Below are 22,463 nucleotides of genomic sequence, written 5' to 3' on the forward strand. Positions count from 1 at the left end.
TAAGCTCAGCTGAGAGCTCAGACTCACAGAGCTCCCAACATGGCTAGTTCACCCCTGTTTTGCCAAAAGAAATTAACACCATTTAAAAAAAAAGGTGGAGTGCTTCTTTTCAGCGCAGGAGTAAGAGCAATTAGAAGCTGTGTTCTTCTGGCTCCTCTCTGTTACAGTAACCCCATGATAATTTAGATATATATTTAGTTTTCCCCTCTTAGTATTCAGGGAGCACACTTTCTGTGATACACAAGCATTGGATACAGGACTTTGTTTTTAGTAGCAAAATTAGCACTAAGGGGCTTAACACTTCCCTACTTGTTTGGAGTGTGTGAAGAATAAAAAAAAGCCTGTTATTATAGTGCTGTTACTGCAGTATACAGTATCTCAATTCAATCAATTCACAGTCTACTTATATCGCTTGAATCATCATTGGGTTAGTATTCACAAACTGAAACTAGCACTTCCATTTTGAGGCTATGTGCCCACTTATGCAGAAAATTTCTGCTTCAAAACCGGACTCCTTCCCAGAAAACGCACATTTTTTGCGCGTTTTCTGCGGAAAAAACACGCGCTTTTGATGCGTTGTTTACGCACGTTTTCTGACTCATAAAAAATAGCTAAAAAAGCGGACTTTTCCGCAAAATTAATGAGCATGCTGCTTTTTTTACTGCTAAGCATTTTTTGCACGGAAAAAACATCAGTGTGCACAAAAAGTGCGGAATTCATTTAAAATGAATGGGATGCTTCTTCTATGTGTTATTGAAGCGTTTTGACCGGGACAAACGTGAAAAAAACGCTTTCATGGGCACACAGCCTAAATCTACTTCAGCATTGAAGTAGTACACAGCAATCAGATTAGTCCTTTCTCTATCCCTATGTTGATTGAGCTGTGTGCACTGACCTCCTATGCCTACACTGTTCAACTGAAAAGATGGTAAGCTTTCAAGACCATTCAGGTCTCTTCATCAGGCATAGTAGAATACAAAAACTGAAGACTCACATATTTATACACAACAGGTCACATTGATAATACAGTAAATAAGACAAGTGACATGAAGCAGAACTATCCATATGGGAAAGGGATAAACAGTTGCGACAGTAAATATTGGAGTTTTATTCAAACAGTCTCTCATTACTTTAAAGTCCAAGCTCACTGCAGCAAAACAAACATTCTTTTCAGCTCTTATATCCTCCCTATGTCACAACCCTAAACAGCTTTCTATTTTCTCCTTCATCCCCCAGGGCCTCCTCCCTCTCCTCTCATCTAAGCTAAAGACTTTGCCTCATTCTTCAAGCATAAGACCGATAACATCAGAGAAAGCTTTGGCCTACAGCCCCCACAGCTCCTCCTCATAACTACTCAGCCCTCCTCCTCCAAAACCAGCTTATCCACCATTACAGAAGATCAACTTTCCTTTTTTCTCTCCAAATGACTTCTGACTACCTGTGGACTTGACCCGATCCTGTTCCAAATCCTCCCAAACCTAACCACAGTCTTCATCCCAACCCTAAACCACCTCTTCACTCTATCACTAACAACTAGTGTCTTCCCCTCATGCTTCAAACATGCCTCAATCAAAACATCCTCAAAAAAGCCCTCCATTGACCCATCCTCTCTTTCTAGCTATCGCCCCATATCACTTCTTCCTTATGCCTCAAAACTACTGGAACAGCACATCCATTTGAACTTCCACCTCTCCTCCCACTCCCTCTTCAACCGCTTGCAATCTGAATTCTGACCATGCCATTCCACTGAAACTGCCCTGACTAAAGTCACCAATGACCTACTAACAGACAAATCCAATCAATACTACTCTGTTCTCCTCCTCCTGGACCTACCATCATCCTTCGACACAGTGGACAATTCCCTCTTACTACGGATTCTATCATCTCTTGGCATCACAGACTTGGCTCTATCTTTCATCTCCTCATACCTAACAGACCGGACATTCAGCATCTCCAACTCACACACCACCTCCTCATCTCGCCCCCTATCTGTCGGCATCCCCCAAGGTTAACTCTTAGGTCCCCTAATCTTCGCCATCTACACCTCTAAACCTGGGATGGCTCATAGAGTCCCAATTCTTTCAGTATCACCTCTATGCTGATGACACACAGATCTACCCCTCTGGACCCGATATCACCTCCTTACTAACCAGAATCCCACAATGTCTGTCTGCTATTTTTATCTTTCTTCTCTGCTGGATTTCTAAAACTTAACGTGGCTAAAACAGAATTCATCAACTTTCCTCCGTCTAACTCAACTCCCCCAACAGACCTATCCATCAAAGTCAATGGCTTTCCACTCCCCAGTCCCGCACGCTCACTGCCTCGGGGTAATCGTTGACTCTGATCTCTCCTTCAAACCACATATCCAAGCCTTTTCTACCTCCTGCTGAATCCAACTGAAAAATATCTACCAGATCCGCACATTCCTCAACCAAGACTCTGAAAAAACACTTGATTGACAGCTCTAGACCATGTAATGTGCCTGATGTTAGCCTTCATTCTAAGTTTTCAGCAGGGCGTTAAGTTGATTTGCAGAGTTTTTAGGAAATTTGACTGGAAGTCAGTCCTCTGCAGAACAATCTGCTCATCTATAGTCAGGACATTCCAAAACTGTAACTTTATTCTTCCATACCCATTCTTTTGTAAAATGTTTTATTGCTGCATGACCTATGTTCTCTAGACATTAAGCTCATGGACAGATATCCTGATAATTTTCTTTAGAATTTGCTGATATAATTCAGAATTCATTGTTTAAACAATGATGGCAAGTTGTCCTGACCCAGATGTAGCAAAACTGGTAATGTTTTGTCATGATACAACCACCACTGTGTTTCACAGTTCCCGTAATGCAGTGTTTTTTTTTCTCCAAACACTTCTCATGTAAATAAAAAACTGAATTTTGGTTTCATACATCTAAAAAAAATGTTCCAATATATTACTGGTTTGTCTGGTGCTCCTCAGCAATGCACATGGACAGCAATGTACTTTACAGAGAGCAGTGGCTTTGTCCTTGCAATTCTGTCATGCACACATGGTTTAGTGTCCTCTTGATACTGGTCACATTAATGTTCATTAATGAGGGATTTTTGAACCTAAATACATACTGCATACTGCAACCTGCATACATGCCTATGAACAAACTTTACTGAAAATCCACAAACCATTGTTCCAAAAATTAGGCAAAGACAATCAAAGTTATTAAAAGTATGCTAGATTTAATTAACACATTATACACCATAGCACCATAAAAATAGAGAAAGAAAGAAAAATAAAAATATAATAGATAATTGCAATATACAAAATAAGAGGGGGGACAGGTGTGCAGAAATAATTAAACTATCAATTCATAATTGTCAAAATGATACAATATGAAACAACTGGTATCAATAACTGTAGATAAGAGCAAAAACTACTGCATGATTAAGGGTATAGGGTAATCATAGAAAAAGTGCTTCGTGGAAAGTATAATGTTCATGCATGATTTGATCAGATAAAAAGTAAAATAAGAAATTGATATATCAAACAGAGTCAATTTGTAATAAAGACTGATCAGACTATGACCCAGTACATTGCACATAAATACATTGCATGATTCCCAAATCAAAATGTACAAGATTTAATTACATAGTGTGTAAGTTATAACACAATGGATACTATTAAACCCATACATTGAACCTGAGAGTAAGTGAATACATACCAGCACCTGATAGTGCACACCACATCCCCCTCCACAAACTCCAACATGCGTTTCAAACCGCTTCGTCAGGGAGTGAAGTGGAGCGGGCATGAGGTAGTAATACAGGTCCTCCACAGCTGCAGTTACCTGCAATCAGGGGCATCACATTATCGGGCGCTGCACACATCACATGCACGCGATCCGCCGTCACCACCAACACAGGACGAGCGTCATCAAAGTGCGACTAAGGTTGCAGTTCAGCAACGCCGGTCACTTGAGCAGACGCAAGAGAGGAGCACGCACATGTGATGGCACCGCACAATGACCACGCAGCCATGATGGAAAAGGGCAACACGGATGTTAAGGATTAGAGGCATATTGAGATGCAGTGTGTGTATGAAAAATATATGAATATAAATAAATCAGAATAAAGGTGTATAACAAAGTACAAATAATGAGCGTATAAAGTGAAAGTGAATGGAAAACTAATGTGTGTATGCAGTGAAAAAGTGATGGGAGTGAATATAAGAGTGAATCAAGAGTGTGGGTGTGTGTATGTGAAAACAATTACTGAAATGTGAAAGTTACAGTGGGGCAAAAAAGTATTTAGTCAGTCAGCAATAGTGCAAGTTCCACCACTTAAAAAGATGAGAGGCGTCTGTAATTTACATCATAGGTAGACCTCAACTATGGGAGACAAACTGAGAAAAAAAAATCCAGAAAATCACATTGTCTGTTTTTTTTTCATTTTATTTGCATATTATGGTGGAAAATAAGTATTTGGTCAGAAACAAGCAATCAAGATTTCTGGCTCTCACAGACCTGTAACTTCTTCTTTAATAGTCTCCTCTTTCCTCCACTCATTACCTGTAGTAATGGCACCTGTTTAAACTTGTTATCAGTATAAAAAGATACCTGTGCACACCCTCAAACAGTCTGACTCCAAACTCCACTATGGTGAAGACCAAAGAGCTGTCAAAGGACACCAGAAACAAAATTGTAGCCCTGCACCAGGCTGGGAAGACTGAATCTGCAATAGCCATCCAGCTTGGAGTGAAGAAATCAACTGTGGGAGCAATAATTAGAAAATGGAAGACATACAAGACCACTGATAATCTCCCTCGATCTGGTGCTCCACGCAAAATCCCACCCCGTGGGGTCAGAATGATCACAAGAACGGTGAGCAAAAATCCCAGAACCACGCGGGGGGACCTAGTGAATGAACTGCAGAGAGCTGGGACCAATGTAACAAGGCCTACCATAAGTAACACACTACGCCACCATGGACTCAGATCCTGCAGTGCCAGACGTGTCCCACTGCTTAAGCCTGTACATGTCCGGGCCCGTCTGAAGTTTGCTAGAGAGCATTTGGATGATCCAGAGGAGTTTTGGGAGAATGTCCTATGGTCTGATGAAACCAAACTGGAACTGTTTGGTAGAAACACAACTTGTCGTGTTTGGAGGAAAAAGAATACTGAGTTGCATCCATCAAACACCATACCTTCTGTAAAGCATGGTGGTGGAAACATCATGCTTTGGGGCTGTTTCTCTGCAAAGGGGCCAGGATGACTGATCCGGGTACATGAAAGAATGAATGGGGCCATGTATCGTGAGATTTTGAGTGCAAACCTCCTTCCATCAGCAAGGGCATTGAAGATGAAACGTGGCTGGGTCTTTCAACATGACAATGATCCAAAGCACACCGCCAGGGCAACGAAGGAGTGGCTTCGTAAGAAGCATTTCAAGGTCCTGGAGTGGCCTAGCCAGTCTCCAGATCTCAACCCTATAGAAAACCTTTGGAGGGAGTTGAAAGTCCGTGTTGCCAAGCGAAAAGCCAAAAACATCACTGCTCTAGAGGAGATCTGCATGGAGGAATGGGCCAACATACCAACAACAGTGTGTGGCAACCTTGTGAAGACTTACAGAAAACGTTTGACCTCTGTCATTGCCAACAAAGGATATATCACAAAGTATTGAGATGAAATTTTGTTTCTGACCAAATACTTATTTTCCACCATAATATGCAAATAAAATGAAAAAAAAACCAGACAATGTGATTTTCTGGATTTTTTTTTCTCAGTTTGTCTCCCATAGTTGAGGTCTACCTATGATGTAAATTACAGACGCCTCTCATCTTTTTAAGTGGTGGAACTTGCACTATTGCTGACTGACTAAATACTTTTTTGCCCCACTGTATATATCATATTTCACATAATCTCAAAAAAACACATATGATAACATGTGAAAATATGTGCCAAAACATTAAAAAAATAAATCATAAATAATAAAAAATATAATATTTAATAATAAGTAGTAATTGATTAAAGATACAATTGAATTTTTTAAAAAAAAATAAATAATAAAACCGTGAGACTTACTGGTGAAAAGATGAAAAATAATATAAAAGAAATAAAAAAAGAAGTAATAAATTAAAAATAAATATTGCATTCATACAAAAGAAACTTTGCTGCAAAACATACCAGTGAACAAAGAATGTATATATGTGCAAAGAAAGTTAGGGGGAGAGGGGGGAAAGAAGAGACAGGAAAAATGGGGAAAAAAATAAAGAAAAAAGAAAAAGGAAAAAAGAGGGGGGACAGTGAAAGGGAGAAAAAGAGACCATACAAAAACTGAATCATCCTGTATGCATTGACAATAAAACCCACCCCAATAAAGTCAATCATGCAATAAAGTTCAGCCAAGCATATACTGTATAAAATATATGTTTTAGCTAAAGTTATCATACCTTAAATTGATCATTTATGTAACTAGATACACTAATATGGGCAACTCAAAAATTTGATAAAACCTACAACAACAACTGAGTTAAAAAAAGCCCAGCCACTTGGCACTCAAGACTGCAATATAAAGCACAAAAGAGATTTTTCCATGTAGGTGGTCAGACGGTCCTGCCTGTGCCGCAACGCGTTTCGCTGTAAGGGCTTCCTCAGGGGGCTGTGTGACCTATCCCTATACTAATCACTACCCTGATGGTAACCCTTCTGATGTAGCACTAACTGTTATGGGTCAGTTGGTCTTGGCCTTGGATCTACCACCTCACGTATACTCATTTTGTATGTTTGCCTTTTATGGAAAATATTTATAAATAAAAATAAAAATATTTTTGCACGGAAAAATCTCTTTTGTGCTTTATATTGCAGTCTTGAGTGCGAAGTGGCTGGGCTTTTTTGAACTCAGTTGTTGTTGTAGGCTGTATAAAATATATGCATATATTTCAGTATTATTTCATAATAAAATTCAACAAAGCATATATGAAATACATGGATATATATCAATATTAATTTCATAATAGTAAGGACAAATTGCTGTTAAAAGGGAAAAACAGAAAAAGGTGTACCGTATATACTCGTGTATAAGCCGACGCCCTAATTTTGCCACAAAAAACTGGGAAAACTTATTGACTCGCGTATAAACCTAGGGTGGAAAATGCAGCAGCTACTGGTAAATTTCAAAACTAAAAATAGATACCAATAAAAGTAAAATTAATTGATACATCAGTTGGTTAAATGTTTTTGAATATCCATATTGAATCAGGAGCCCCATATAATGCTCCATACAGTTCATGATGGCTCCATAAGGTGCTCCATACAAAATACACCCCATATAATGCTGCACAAAGGTTAATAATGGCCCCATAAGATGATCCATAGAATAATATGCCCCATATAAAGCTCCATAAAGGTTATGGCCCCATAAGATGCTCCATAGATTATGCCCCATATGCTGCCCCATAAGATGCTCCATAGACTATGCTCCCATAAGATGCTCCATAGATTATGCCCCCCATATGCTGCCCCATAAGATGCTCCATAGATTATGCCCCCATATGCTGCCCCCATAATATGCTCCATATATTATGCTCCCATATGCTGCCCCAATAAGATGCTCCATATATTATACCCCTGCTGCTGGAAATGAAAAATAGACATACTCAGCTCTCATTTCAGGGGGCCAGGTGCAGGTGTCACTGCTGGCTCAAGACCCGGCACCTGAGATATTCACCTGTCCCCGGTCCACCGCTGCTCACCGCTGTCTGCCACGTCCTCTGTCAGTGACGTTCAGGCAGCAGAGGGCGCGGTGCGCATTAACCATGTCATTGCGCCCTCTGCTGCCTGAATGTCACTGACAGAGGATGCGGCAGACAGCGACGAGCAGCAATGGACCGGAGACAGGTGAATATCACATATACTTACCCCCTCCTGGCGTGGTCTCTGCAGCCCCGTTCTCCAACGGTCTCCCTTCTTTCAGCGGTCACGTGGTACTGCATTAAAGTCATAAATATGCGCATATTCATAACTTAATGAGCGGTACCAGGTGACCGCTTAAGGAAGGAAGGGAGACCGTGGTACAAGCAGGGGGGCTGCAGAGACGCACTAGGAGGGGGTCAGTATGATCTGACACCCTCGCTACCCCTCCCTCGCCTACCCCCTGGCGTTTATGACTCGCAAAAAAATGGGCTGAAAATCTCGGCTTATACGCCAGTATATACGGTAATCTGCAATTTAGAGAAAGCTAGTGAAACCCCATTGTTCATTAAGCCATCTAGGGTTCATGGTTTTCAGAACAGTTATCCATTTTACATTCAACCTGAACCAATCTCTTGACCAGGTTTCCTTTCCTATTGCCCTGATAAAAATGGTCGATTCCTCTAAAACGAAGAAGATGCTCTTGTTGAGGATGACATTCACAACAATGTCTGGCCAGAGGTTTTAATTTTACAATCATGTCCGTTTCACTTTGAGATATCGTGCTTGCCGCTCTGATGTCCTTAATATGTTACAGGATATGTATGCGTCATCCCCACATAAATACGTTCACACGGACAGACAGCCAGGTAGATGACATACGATATCCTGTAGTTCAGGTAGTGTAAGATCTTATACTCATTCTCACCAGTGGAATCAAAAAAAGATATTTCTTTTCGCAGTAAATCTGCAGGCTTTGCAGTTTCCACACCACCATGTTCCCCATTTGGGACCTTGTGAGTCGAACAAAAAAGATGATGTCTTGGGAACATGATGACTGTGTGTTACGAAGTCCCATAATGATCTAGTTGGCAGTAATCAACGGTCGATCCGGTAAAAATTGTTTTATAGCATGATCCTGTTTGAGGATTAGCCAATATGTGGACAAAATATTTGTCATTTCCCTCCTTCTAGAGTGGTAATTCATAATGAATCTGACTTGTCCATCCAGTTTCTTTTTAGACTTGGTAGTAAATAGGGTCTGTTAGTTTCCTTGGCCCGATAATAAGCCCGCTGTATGTTATCCATCTTATATCCTCTTTGTAGAAACCTACTCGTAAGATCTCGTGCTTGTTCCTCAAAAACATGATCTTTGTCACAGATGCGACGGGCCCTGATGAACTGTCCGGTAGGTATTGCATGAACAACATGTGTCGGATGTCCTGACTTCGCATGCAAAAAAGCATTAACGCTCGTTTCCTTACGGAAGATGTGAGTGCGAAGTGATCCATTGGAATCGGCAGAAATTTCCAGATCCAAAAAGCTGATGACTTTCTGGTAAATATGATGTGTAGTCTTGATGTTCCAGGTCTTTACATTGAGGTATTCCAAGAACCTGTCCAAATCTTCTCGTGATCCCTGCCAAATGAAAAGAACATCATCAACAAACCTCATCCAGGACAAAACGGATCTAGATGAAGTATGAAGTTTTGTAAAAATTCCCACTCCCAGAGGTGTAAAAAGAGATTGGCAAAAGATGGGGCATTAGCCACACCCATTGCCACACCCTTTTTCTGCAGGTAATTCCGATCCTTGAAGACGAAGTAGTTATGTGACAATACGTATTCAAGGAGTAGCATCAACAATTCCACTAGTGCCACATCTAAGCCATGATGTGAGAGGTAAAATCTGGATGCCAAAAGACCATGTTCATGTGAAATACACATGTACAAAGATTCCACGTCACATGTAATGAAGTATATGTCCTTATCCATGTACACACCATCCAATCTTTTCAAAACCTCAGTACTATCCCTCACATATGACGAAGTTCCATAACAATTGGTTTCAGTTAAAAATCAAGAAATCTGGAAATGGGGTCTGATAAACTACCATTATCCAAAACATTCGGGTGGCTGAGCAAATCTTGCAAGCTCTTGCATACCTTGGGAAGTAGGTATTTGGTAGGCACAGAAGGTTGTTCAGCCTTCAAGATTTCCCATATAGTTTTAGATATTACCCCATTTTTATAGGCCGAGTCCGAAATGGAAAAAAAGTTATTTTTGTAAATTGAGGGTTGGATCCCCTGGAAGATGTGTATAGCAATCTACAGTACATCTTTAAGTTGACTAAACACCTCTTTTTCATATTTAGCCACAGACCATACCACCACATTTCCCCCCTTATATGTGGGTTTGAAAACAACATCCTATCTTGATACTCCCGTAAAGCCTGCCTTTGTCCTGAATTTAAATTATCGAAGGGCCTACAAGAGGAAATGGTATACAGTTCCTCACAAGCCATCCTCACAAAAATGTTTGTGGAAGAGCTGAGAGACAAGAGAGGAATTGTGGTGGATTTTTTCTTTATGTAGTTTGGAAACTTACCTGCTGGCATCGTTAGTTCTTCAGACAACAGGTCCTCTAATGTCTGTAATGCCTCCAGTTCTTCTTATTTGGAGAAAGAATGATGATTGGAATGATTGGCATGCAGTTTTTAGCAAGAGTTTTCTAGCAAACAAAAAAGTGTCTTTGATTGCTGTAAACTGATCAAAGTTAGCTGTTGGGCAAAATCCAAAGGAGAGAACAGAAAGCTGATCTTTACTAAATACAATGTTGGACACATTGATTACTTTCATAGTGCTCTCCTCTGAGGGCCCTTGCTCTCTGGATGTACCAAATCTGTGCTTAAATGCTGCATATTGGATATTATACTCTATGGAGACACCACTTGCTTCACTGAATGACGAATTGGTGGAGCTTTTAGAAATATCACTAGCGATAGAACTAGAAGATTCAGATTTTCTTCCAAGTAATCTAGTTCTCCACTTGTAAATTTTTTTTGACTCATAATCCTGGAGGTCCCGCTGGAATTTAGTTAGTTTCACTTTTTGGATCTCTGTTTCCCATTTATTAAGGCCTATATTTAATTTCTGATCAAGATTCGCCATTTGGTCTGAATTGAGGTTCAGTCATAATCTGTCATGTATCACTTTAATCTCATCCTCAACAAGAGTAAGGTTTCTTTTATCCACCTCGATTAAAATATGTAAGAAAGTTTGTGAGCATATGCCACAAGCATCCTCCCACATTTTTATAATGTGTTAATAAAACCTAATATACTTTTAATAACTTTGATTGATTTGACTTGCCTAATTTTTGGAACAATGGTTTGTGGATTTTCATTAATGGAGGATGCCTGTAATTGCTTAAATGTTACATTGGGTTGTTCGTGAACTCGCAGATTATTATGTGTCTTGCTCTTGGTGTGATTTTTGTTGGTTGAAAACTACTGAGGACGGTAGTAATGGACCTGAATTTCATCCATTTGTACCCAGTCTGTCTAACTTTAGATTGGTGGAGTTCAAACTCTTTAGAGATGATTTTGAAACATGAACATCAACAGCTCTTCAGTTATTCTGTAACTGAATAGAAACCATGCTGATCGGTATCACAACTGCAGAAACAAAACAGGGCACTTGCTGACAGCCAGTTGACTCCACTTTAATTTTCTGCCTGGACTGATATTTTAAAGATTAAATTCAAAAGTAGTGAAATCCTGATTTAGAACAGGATGTTGATATCTATTGGATTAGTCTGAATCCAGGCTACTTATCTCTGCACAAATCCATACAATCATATCTGTTCCCATTTTTAGATGATATGTATTTTGTGTGGATTTTCAGGCTTAGGCCAGATTCACGTAACGCTTGGCAGTCCGTTTAATGGATTGCGTTACACCACGGCATTAACGCGATGAAACGCATCCGTTAACACTGCCATACACTCCCATTACTGAGCACATCGCTAACGCATGTTATAAGAGGCATGCATTAGCAATGTGCCTTCATTCTGTGACGGACCCTCGGACGCGGTCTGCAGCGTTTGAGAGTCCGTCACTGTAAGCGCAGATGGAGCATCTGCGCTAGCGCGATCGCTAAACGCATGCGTTGAACGGACTGCATTAACGCTATGTGAACCTAGCCGTAGATGGTAGATGTGTGTTAATACACTATGTAATATGCTATAAACTTCATAATTTTTTTCCCCACAGGATATCAATTGTTGACAGAAATGAGGATGAGATTGAATCAACAAAACTGGCATATACACATAGGTGAATACATCAAAAGGCTAGGGCTACATGGCAAGGGCGGACATATCATTGGTGCAACGTGTGCAGCCGCTCAGGGTCCCAAGAGGTAAGGGGGCCCAATTCTACCTTCAAATCTGCAAGCCGGTTCCGATACAAACACAAATATTGTTTCTGCACAGGGCATGTCTGTGTCCGCCACTACATGGAGATATTTTGTTGCAGAACAACAATATGGAAATTCATTCTATAAAAAGTCTCTGTCACACATTTTAGTCTGCAATAGGTCACGACTGCACTGAATAACTTTATAGTAGTGGTCTTTGGGTATGCTTTCATGTGATTATTCCACATATATGAATGTACAGATGTCTGTAAAATGTTTGCACATTCTGCTGGTACAACCTTATTCTAATGTAATGAGTCTGCCATGTTTATATTATATTCTATGTACCCCAGTGGATTTTACTTTTAAAATTTGATTTTTAAAAATTTAAATTTTTTTTGTAATATATTAACTAAAAGTAATGCAATTTGAAAAGTGATGTTGCTATGTTTCCATTTTTTATACAGATTCCTTTATGAGCTCACAACAATACCAAATTTTTCAGAGCGAGTGTTCTGCATTTTGCTGCAAACAACAATTTCAGAGAACATTGGTCTTATGCAACGAAAGCTTGAGCTTCTGCAAAAAATTTGTAAGGTCAGTCATAGTTATTTTGCCAGAATAAGTTGGTTGAATCTGGACTCTTTCTGCTCCTATTACTGTCTTCCTCCCCAGGCTTAATGCAGATTGTGATACAAACAGCAAAGCAAAGGATTAGCCCTGACAAGGGCTGTTAGTATGATGGCTCAGCTTCAGCACCAGTATCAACACTACAGGACTCTGAATCGTTATACTGTGCACACATGGGCCTAGAGAAGCACTCTTTCCCTCCAATGTGAACTGTCACTGAGCTGTGCAATGGCGTCAATGTGCTGAGCCGGGCAGCACCTGTTCTTTTATAATCCCTGATAATGCCACAACCAAAATGGCTAAGGCAATATCATGACTCACATGCAATCCCTGCATGCTTATTGGTTGTGAAACCGGTACTAAAGTTGTAGAACGGGGATTCTAGATTGAATTCGAGCATCGCCCATTGCTCGCCGAGTAACGAGCACATCCGGGCACGCAGATACTCGAGTGATAACCGACTATAACCAAGCACGTTCACTCATCTCTACTCTTCAGTCATTGGGTGAACAAACTGCCTTTTGTGACAGCAAAATATTTCAGATTTTGACTTGTTAGGTTGAATGGATATTGATCAGTGCGCACTAAAAGAATCACATCAGAGACTCAGTCGGATGTAACCTCTCTTTGATCAATCTATGGCACAGCTCCAAGTGAGCAAGAGAGAGAGATTTATTGATTCAGACATAGGTTAATATATCCCTTGTGATGGGGCTCGGTTAACTCTAAAATGGGAGTGTTCGGACGTATTCCATTGGTTAGTGGGTTGGACAGTGAGCTAGGCCGTGGGCAGATCCATGAGGTCATCAGGCTGGGTTGGTCCATGAGGTCATCAGGGTAGGCGTCATCTTGTATATCACCACATGGTCCACATGGTGTGTGGTAAAACAGGAAATTGCAGCCATCTTTAGTGTCACACTTTGATCTGAAAAAGCTCATGTAAGGTGAAATAATACACTTTTTGGGTAGTTCCTCTCAATCTCTTATGTCTTGAGGTTAATTAAGTATTTGATCCTAAGGGTCTCCTCAACAGACTTATCAGTCCAGAGCATCAACTTCCATTTTCTGCACTACAATTGATATGATTTCATGCATAGTTCAGCAATTTAACCTTGTTTTGTCTGCTATTCTTCCATTAAAACCACTTCTGGCAGACTTCACCTAAAAGTAAATGGGTATTGGTGGGATCCCACTACTGCCTGCCAGTTCTGAGTTGGTTGCAAAAACATTTGGAGTGTGCACACTATTTACTTCGAGGTGGTAGTGGAATGGGAGTGGATTCCACAGATGAAAGGAGAAATATTCACTGCTCTGTCATTTCTTGCAAAGGTGAAATAGTTTTACTAATACACACAAGGTGCTTCTGGATTGTGACAAGAAGTGATGTTTCGATTCTGGAGAATGTTTTTCAAACAGTCTCTGTCATGAGTTTACTGCAACAGAGAGGAGCCAGAAGATCACAGCGTCTGATTTCTCCTACTCCTGCACGGGTTAGATGCACTTCACCTTCGTATTAAACGAAAAACAGCAAAAAGGGACTCTTTATCAGAGCACAGCCAATGGTATGTCTATCAATAGGGTTACCCAAATACAATAAATCAGAAACCAAGTGGTATCATTGCTGGCTGATAAAATGGACAATTACAGATAATTGGACAATTGGAAATTACACCAACAAAAACAAGCAAGAAACAAAAACCGCCCATAAGTCCATAGTATTGAGACAAATAGTTCAAAATATATTGGTATCACAGGTAATCAATAAAGACAAGCGATCAATGTAAACAGTAAAATATTTGTATGCTAAAAAGAGGTGCTAATATCCAGTATACATATAGCTTGTTGATGTGAAAACACAACACTAAAATGTGTATAAAAATCCAAAAATCAGAAAATCAAAACAATATGTCTCAAAAGCATCTTATATAAAGTGCAAATATAGTGTATAGACAAAAGTGTATCAAAAGTGCATTTAAGAAAGATATATATAGAACAATCCCTAAGTACATAAAATGGTAAAGTGCAAGTGCTAAAGACACCACAACGTGTCAGTGTGTCCACGTCATACACTACAGGACCAAGGAAGAAACGTATCGTAGCGCGTTGGGGAGGGCACCCATCCAGGAGACGAGGAGCACATTACTGCGGTTTATCTGCGGATTAGCCTGCGGTTTAGCCCTGCCGTTTCACACCTCTACAATGTTGAAGGTGTGAAACCGCTGCGGATTCCGCACAAAGAATTGACATGCTGCGAATTGTAACCTGCAGCAAATCCGCGCGGAAAAATCTGCAGCATGTGCACAGCGTTTTTGTTTTCCATTCATCTGAATGGTACTGTACAACGCAGCAGAAACTGATGCGGATCCGCAGGGCCAAGTCCGCTGCGGATCCGCAGCACGTGCACATACCCTTAAAGGTTTCGGTGCCATTTTATTATTATTTCTCTATAGGACTCCTATGGGGAGCCTGATAAAAAACACATAAAAATACAATTGTTTCTACAAGCTTTTTAAAGTGCAAAATTAAACCTTTTCAGTACTATTAAAAAAACCCTGCTTTCAATCTGCCTAAAAATGCATCAAACAAGGGGGCAAAAAACACGGAATATTGTTAGTGTAGTTTGGTGCAAACACTCTCAGAAGGCATGCAGAAAAAAATGCAGTATTTATGATATATGTGAGCAGACCCTTACTGACTTATTTGGCAAAATACCACATAACCCTTATCGACCGCTGATACGCCTATTAACAGCGGCCATTAAGGAGCCTTATTCCTCAGCGACACTTTTTTTCACACTGAGGAATAAGTGAATAGCACTGCCGCATGGCTGAAATTCCCACGGATGACAGCTGTACATGACAGCTTACAAAATATGGTATCGACCACATCCAGTTTTGAAACTGGTCGGGGCTGATTAACCCCTAAAATACCGCTGTCAATAATGTCAGCAGTATCTAAGTGGATAAAAGGGGTTAAAAGACACCCTGTGGCAGGATTGACCCCTTGCGATTGTAATTGCGGGTGCAAGAATGAAGCTTGCGCATGGGGCTCAGAGCAGGGGCGAATGTCTCAACATCCAGGGGGACCTAGTGTTGGAGTATGTTTGTGGGGATGGGACTATGAGTGGGGGGGGGTTATCTCCTCCATGTATAGAGATATATTACTGTACATACTCATCTACTGAGATTTCCGATTAATGTGAGAGCTAAGTGGGAAAGAGAACTGGGCTGCATGGAGGATGAAACATGGGAGTCTGTCCTGGAGTGGATACCAAAATTGTCATTGAGTGAACCATACAGGCTGTCTCAACTTTATATTTTGCACAGAGTGTACAGATCTCCTGAGGTTAGCTACCTCTGAATGCCCTCGATGTAAGAATGAAAATGCTGGAATGCTTCATATGTTGTGGACGTGTCCAAGGTTGGCTGCTTTTTGTTTGGTGGTTTTGATAGAAGAGGCTTATAGATGCATGGTCCCAAGGGAACCGGTAGTCTGTCTGTTGGGATATGTGGAGGAGATAAAAGTGGATAATAATCTCAAGGTGGCAATTGCCAGACTACTATATATGGCTAGGAAGGTGATAGCGAGGAATTGGATAAAGGAAGATCCACCTTCGAGAGGAGAATACCTTCATTATGTGAAGCATGTCATTAATCTGGAGAAGGGGGTCTATAAGAAGAGGGGAAAACTGGTGATGTATGACAAATTGAGGACGCCATGGCTGGAATTAGGTTAAGAGACAGATGTATGGGGAATGGTCTCTGGAATATTCATATGTGGGAATGCTTGTCCATACTGCTCTCTTAGGTAGAACTGTATGTCTCAAATTTTATATATTTGTACAGATCATGCTGTTGAGATAATGCGAGCTGTCTAGAGGGGGTGGGAGGGGGGGCTTTCTCTGTTATGTTGGGGTTTGTTTTATTGCATTAAATACAGAAAATGATTATATCTCTGTAATAAGTATATTGCTGTGCTCTTCTTAATAAAAATCTATTTGAGTTAAAAAAAAATTCATAGGTAGAAAAAAATGGCATAAATGAAAATGGCAAACCGTCCCGCAAGAAACAAGCCCTAATGTGGCTCATTCAGGAAAAAATTAAAAAGATACAGCTCTCAGAATATGGTGATACCAAAAACAAATTCATTTTTGCAAAATATTCAGTATCTAAAAGTGGCAAAGCATAAAAACAGATATAAATCTGGTATACCTGTAATTGTACTGACGCGGCAAACAAACCAGTCTTATCACTTTTATCTCACTGTGAAACTGAGCAAAAAAATAATAATAGTATCACTTTTAGGAAATTTCCAATATACAAACCTCTCAAAGTGCATTTAAATCTGAATAGGTCCCTAAAGACACAGATTTTGTAAATTTCTTGAAAAAATGAGAAATTGCTGCTAAACTTTGAACCCCACTAACATCCTAACAAAATAAAATGACGATTGAAAAATGATGCAGATGTATAGTAGACATATGAGAAATACTATTTATTAATTATTTTGTACAGCATGACTAACTGGTTTAAGGATATCAAAATTGAAAGTTTGAAAATTGCGATACGTTGAAGCGTTCCAGAGTTATTATGACATGAAGGTTAAAATTGGTTCCATCACTATAGGGTTTAAAAACTACAGCTCACCTCAACAAAAAAGCAAGACCTTATAGTGAAATTTAAGTAAAAATGAAAAATAATATGGCTGCTACAACTACCTGCAATGTAATCTTAAACTTATTGTACTGAGATGGACTTCCGGGTGTCATAGTGTCATGGTGCCCAGGAAGGTCTGGCAAAGACACTCGGGCAGTCAGGATGCCACATTGTACATTGTGACGCACAGAACCCACCTGGGAGCCATGACACCGGAAGTCAGGAAGAGAGAGGTGAGAAGGGTGGTGCTGAGTAGCTGAGGGGTCAGAGATCTGAGTGTAACGATTCATTTTCTAATCTGCACAGAAGTGAATTGCAAAAATTCTCAGGTTTGGCGAATGCAGATTCTTCTAAAATTTGAGTAGAATTCCATTTCTCTAGTATGTACATTTCACCAAGGTTCCTGTTTTATACTGTTTAAATGAATACTGTGCTGTTCCCTTCATATTCCCTGCATATCCTTTATTTTACTGTTGTATTATTCATGCTTGTCTGCTGCCACCATCTACTGACCAGAAGCTTTGTGTCACTCCCTTGCTCCTCTTTTTAGATTTTTCTAGCACATAGGAGTGTTCTGCAGCCTTGTGTATGAGCTCACTTCCTGGCATACATTTTACTTTTAGCCACCGTGTGAGAAGTACCCATCTCTTTTGGGCTACAGAAAGCAAAGACTTTTGACCACACACACACATTCAGTAGTGGCTCCAGGGGTGAGCACCCACAAGACAACCACAGGAACAGCTGCTTGCACCATCTGCATCGTACCACCTCATGTCTTTTGGTTATGGTACAAATAAACCTCCGCTGATTTCTCTCTGCAGCCACGTTTGAATCCATCCACCCAGGAGCGACACTTGATCCTGTCTGCCCCGCTGCAAGGACATGAAAGTAGGACTTCTCACATCATCGCCATACTATACACCTTCAATCGCCTTAAGTTGGGACAGAACAGTCAAAAGACTGCCTTAAGCCCACTCCCCGGCTTCAGAACCCTGTACCTCACTCTGGAATCAGCGCAGCAACAGCGCTTGCCTGGATAAGTCTAAGGGGAGGCCCTCTCATATGCCAGGCCTGAATCACTTCTGTGTGCATTGTAAAGTAACAGTCTATGCGCCCGAACTTTCCCTCTATCTATACCCCTTCCATAGACTTGCAGTATATTATACCACATTGCTACAGATTGTCGGACTGCAAAACCCCACAATTCTCTAAAAACACCTTGGGAATATTATCAGTTTGTCTTATGGAAGCTGCACTGCCATTTCCAGCCCCCAGTTCAAAAGTTCAGTTTCTTAAAGAGACAGCGCACCTTAAATCAAAATGTCTGAAAAAGACCTTGCACAGTTCCCCACTGCTGAAACAGCAAGTGCAACCCAATATGATCCATTATGAAGACCAGGAAGCAGAGCCCACTCCAGCAACAGACCAAGACGCACGACCAGTAAGCTCCCTCAAGCCAACGTTAAGGCTATGTGCACACGTAGTTTTTTGGGTGTGCGGATTTTGTAGAGAAAACCACAGATAAATCCGCAGGACAAAAGTCCTGCAGTTTATCTGCGGTTTTGCCTTGCGGTTTTACACCTCATAATGGATGAGGTGTAAAACTGCAGCGTTTCTGCACCAAACAATTGACATGCTGCGGTTTGTAAACCGCAGCAAAACCGCGCGGAAAAAAACGCAGCATGTGCACAGCTTTTTTTTATTTCCATAGGAAATAAAGGTACTGTACAACGCAGCAGAATCTGCTGCGGACCCGCAGGTGCAGAAACCGCACCATGTGCACATACCCTAAAGGTCTTCGAGAACTACCGTTCCACAAGGGATGAGTTCAATGACAACCGGGACGACCTATGGGAACGACAATAAAAAAGAAGACAGTGCCCCAGACCGTGGTGAAGAAATAAGTCTTACATTTATTCTGCCTCCTGTGGCGACGTTTCGGTCAAGAGACCTTTTTCAAGCACGTCGCCACAGGAGGCCGAAACATCGCCACCGGAGGCAGAATAAATGTAAGACTTATTTCTTCACCACGGTCTGGGGCGCTGTCTTCTTTTTTATTGTCATGGAATTTTTCCAGGTAGGACTCCCTGGTATTTGACTTGCGCCTCAGGAACTTTGTCTTTAAGATTTTGACATTTGAGAGGTGCGGTTTAACCCTTTTTGTTCTATTAGTGACCTATGGGAACAAGTCACCTCCCTCATGTCAAGCGTCCAACGCCACAAAGATGATGAAGTGAGTTTACAGGACACTATAAGACGGCTAGACACGGCCCATGGAAGATACAGGAGACTGTCCACAAGGTATGCCTCCTTCCTAAAAGATTCTTATATTGATGAAACTTTATCACAGTTAAGCAAAACAGATTCCATAGACAGAGAAAGGGACGTCACCATGCAAGATGCCAAAGCGGAGCTTTGTATCGCTCATCTGCAAGAAGCTAGATCTCACAGGTCAGGCTCATCCAAACATTTTGCTCGGTCATACAAATCATCCTGCTTAAGAACTTCAGCCCTCAGTGACATTCTAGGGGCCCGTTTAAATGCAGAGTGATCCAAAGTATGACGTTCCTTCACAGAAAAGAAAGCAGAGGCACAAGCCAAGAAAGCAGAAGCAGAGACAGAAACTAAGAAAGCAATACCAGAAGCCAGGAAAGCAGAGGCAGAAGTCAAGAGTGCAGAGGCAGAAGCCAGGAAAGCAGAAGCAGAGGCTCAAGCAAAGATTTTTCAAACAGAAGCAGAGGCTCAGGCAAAAATTCTTCAAACCGAAATGGAGGAAGAAATTACGTTAGCTGAAGTAAAAATACTCGAGCAAGCATTGAAGCAAAACCTCGGACCGATTTGCCTATCACCACAGGAAGAAGACAACCCAGCTGTTCGTACCAGCGACTATGTGCAGAAACAGATATCTGCAGCGCACACCTTTCAGTGACATTCAACCCAACATTGCGGAAACGTCCAAGTTAGCCCAACTTACAGTGCCAGTGTTACCCACAGCATCCACAGAGACCCAAGACCAACGCCATGATGAGTCCCCTCAGGAGCAGTCATCACGGAAAAAGATGATCATGAGGCGCACTTCAGCCTGCCTCCACTGTTCAAGCAGCAGTCACCAGAATCTCCACAGGTTAAACCACAGCTCAACCCTGCAGCAGCATCATTTTACCAGGGAACAATTCATTCTTCCACACCACACAGCTTACAGTATATGCCTGAGGGGCACCGCAAGCTAATACGGTAACAAGGCATGAAGGATCAGACATAGCCGAGTTTGCCAGGTTCATGGTGAGAAGAGAGCTATTCAGCACCAGCCTCTCGAAATTCGACGACCGTGCAGAGAACTACAGAGCCTGGAAAGCAACCTTTAAGGCCGCCATTGCTGACCTCAACCTCTCTGCGAAGCAGGAGCTCAACCCCATGGTCAAATGGTTGGGTCCAGAATCCACATATTGTATTAAGAGTCTTAGGACCGTCTATGTATGACAAGCTGAAGCAGGTCTCGCTGCCGCCTGGCAAAGACTGGAACGCACCTTCGGCAGCGCAGAAGCAATAGAGAAAGCTCTATTCAAGAGACTTCATAACGTCCCAAAGATCAACCTCAAAGAAGTCCACAAGCTTCTAAACCTAAGTGATTTGCTCATGGAGCTGGAGCTTGCCAAAAGAGACCCTCGTCTGTCTAGCCTGTGTTACCTGGATACAGCGCATGGAGTGATCCCAATTGTGGTGAAGCTACCATACAGTCTGCAGGAGAAGTGGGCAACATCAGTCACAAGGTATAAAATAGTGCATGATGTCACCTTCCACCATTTATTCACTTCTGCAGGTTCATCGACAAGCAGTCCCAGATGAGGAATGACCCCAGCATCGACTTCCTAGAGTTCAGCACTGCAACTTCAACCACAACATCATCAAAGTATGAAGGCATCATACAAAAACGTAGAGACTTTAAGAACACTGTGAGTGTTAGAAAGACTAATCTCTTGTCCCCTGCAGTACCACAGGTAAACAATACACCACCTCATCGGGAGACATGTCCTTCAATTGGAAATGTCCCTTTCATAAGAAACCTCACTCACTGAACAAGTGCAGAGGGTTAAAATCCAAAACCTTACTGGAGCACAAGAAAGTCCTCACCAAGCTTGGGGTATGTTTCAGATGCTGTGCTTCACTGGAGCACATGACCAAGGACTGTAAAGCTGTCATCAAGTGTGAGCAGTGTCATAGTGAAAAACACGCCTCAGCTATGCAACCAACCCCACTCGCTGGATATTCATTGGCTGCAGTCACTACCGCCGCTCCCACTCCAAGTCATGTCGGGGAGCCCCAGAGTCAGACTGACACCGCCACAGCCATCTCATGCTCTTATGTTTGTGGTGATGGCCAAAGGGAGAAAAGGTGTGCCCGAATATGTCTAATTAAGGTCTATCCAGAGGGCCTTCCAGAAAAGGCAGTGACGATGTATGCCATCATAGACAACCAAAGCAACCGGTCCTTGGCAGGACCCAAGTTCTTTGAAGCATTTGGAATTAAAGGTCTATCAGAACCCCACACCTTAAACACCTTCTCAGGCCGCTTAGAGACTAGCAGCAGACGAGCTCAGGGATTCATTGCTTCTCCTATCAATGGGGATAACAAAATACCTCTACCATCCCTTGTTGAATGTGACCAGATACCCAGTCACAGAGATGAGATTCCTACTCCTGAAGCCGCAATTCACCAACCACACCTAAGGCACCTGACCAGTGTTATTCCTCCTATGGACATCAATGCCGAGATTCTGCTCCTGCTCAACAGAGACAATCTAAGAGTACACAAGGTGCATCAACAGTGTAGTAGACCTGACTGCACCATACGCCCAGAGACTGGTTTTGGGATGGGTAATCATAGGAAATGTATGTGTGGATCATTCAGGAATTAACTTCTTCCAGACTTACGTGCGTGGAGATGGGCGCACAACTTTCATCAAGCCGTGTCCTCATCCTTACGGGGTGAAAGAGAAGTTTCCAGACCCCTCACAGACACCTGGCATTGCTTCTTCTCTACGTATCGACAACTTGGGAAGATCAGTCTTTCAAACAACTAAGGATGACATTAAAGTA

General features: G+C 41.5%; 1 protein-coding gene across 3 annotated transcripts in view; it reads left to right on the forward strand.

The window, feature by feature from the left end:
• The window catches only part of FMN2 (formin 2), a 631,532-nt gene that overhangs the window by 311,301 nt on the left and 297,768 nt on the right, over window positions 1-22,463 (forward strand). For 2 of the 3 annotated variants that reach the window (XM_073560097.1, XM_073560098.1), the window contains exon 10: window positions 12,550-12,679. In XM_073560097.1, coding sequence (XP_073416198.1) covers window positions 12,550-12,679 — 130 coding nt within the window. Of the gene's footprint in view, window positions 1-11,937; window positions 12,086-12,549; window positions 12,680-22,463 lie in introns of those variants that run through there. The other variant, XR_012226894.1, reaches the window with a different exon arrangement.

The sequence above is a fragment of the Dendrobates tinctorius genome, unplaced genomic scaffold, assembly GCF_039654945.1.
Source record: "Dendrobates tinctorius isolate UK_male_01 unplaced genomic scaffold, ASM3965494v1 ptg000293l, whole genome shotgun sequence".
NCBI classification, from domain to species: domain Eukaryota; kingdom Metazoa; phylum Chordata; class Amphibia; order Anura; family Dendrobatidae; genus Dendrobates; species Dendrobates tinctorius.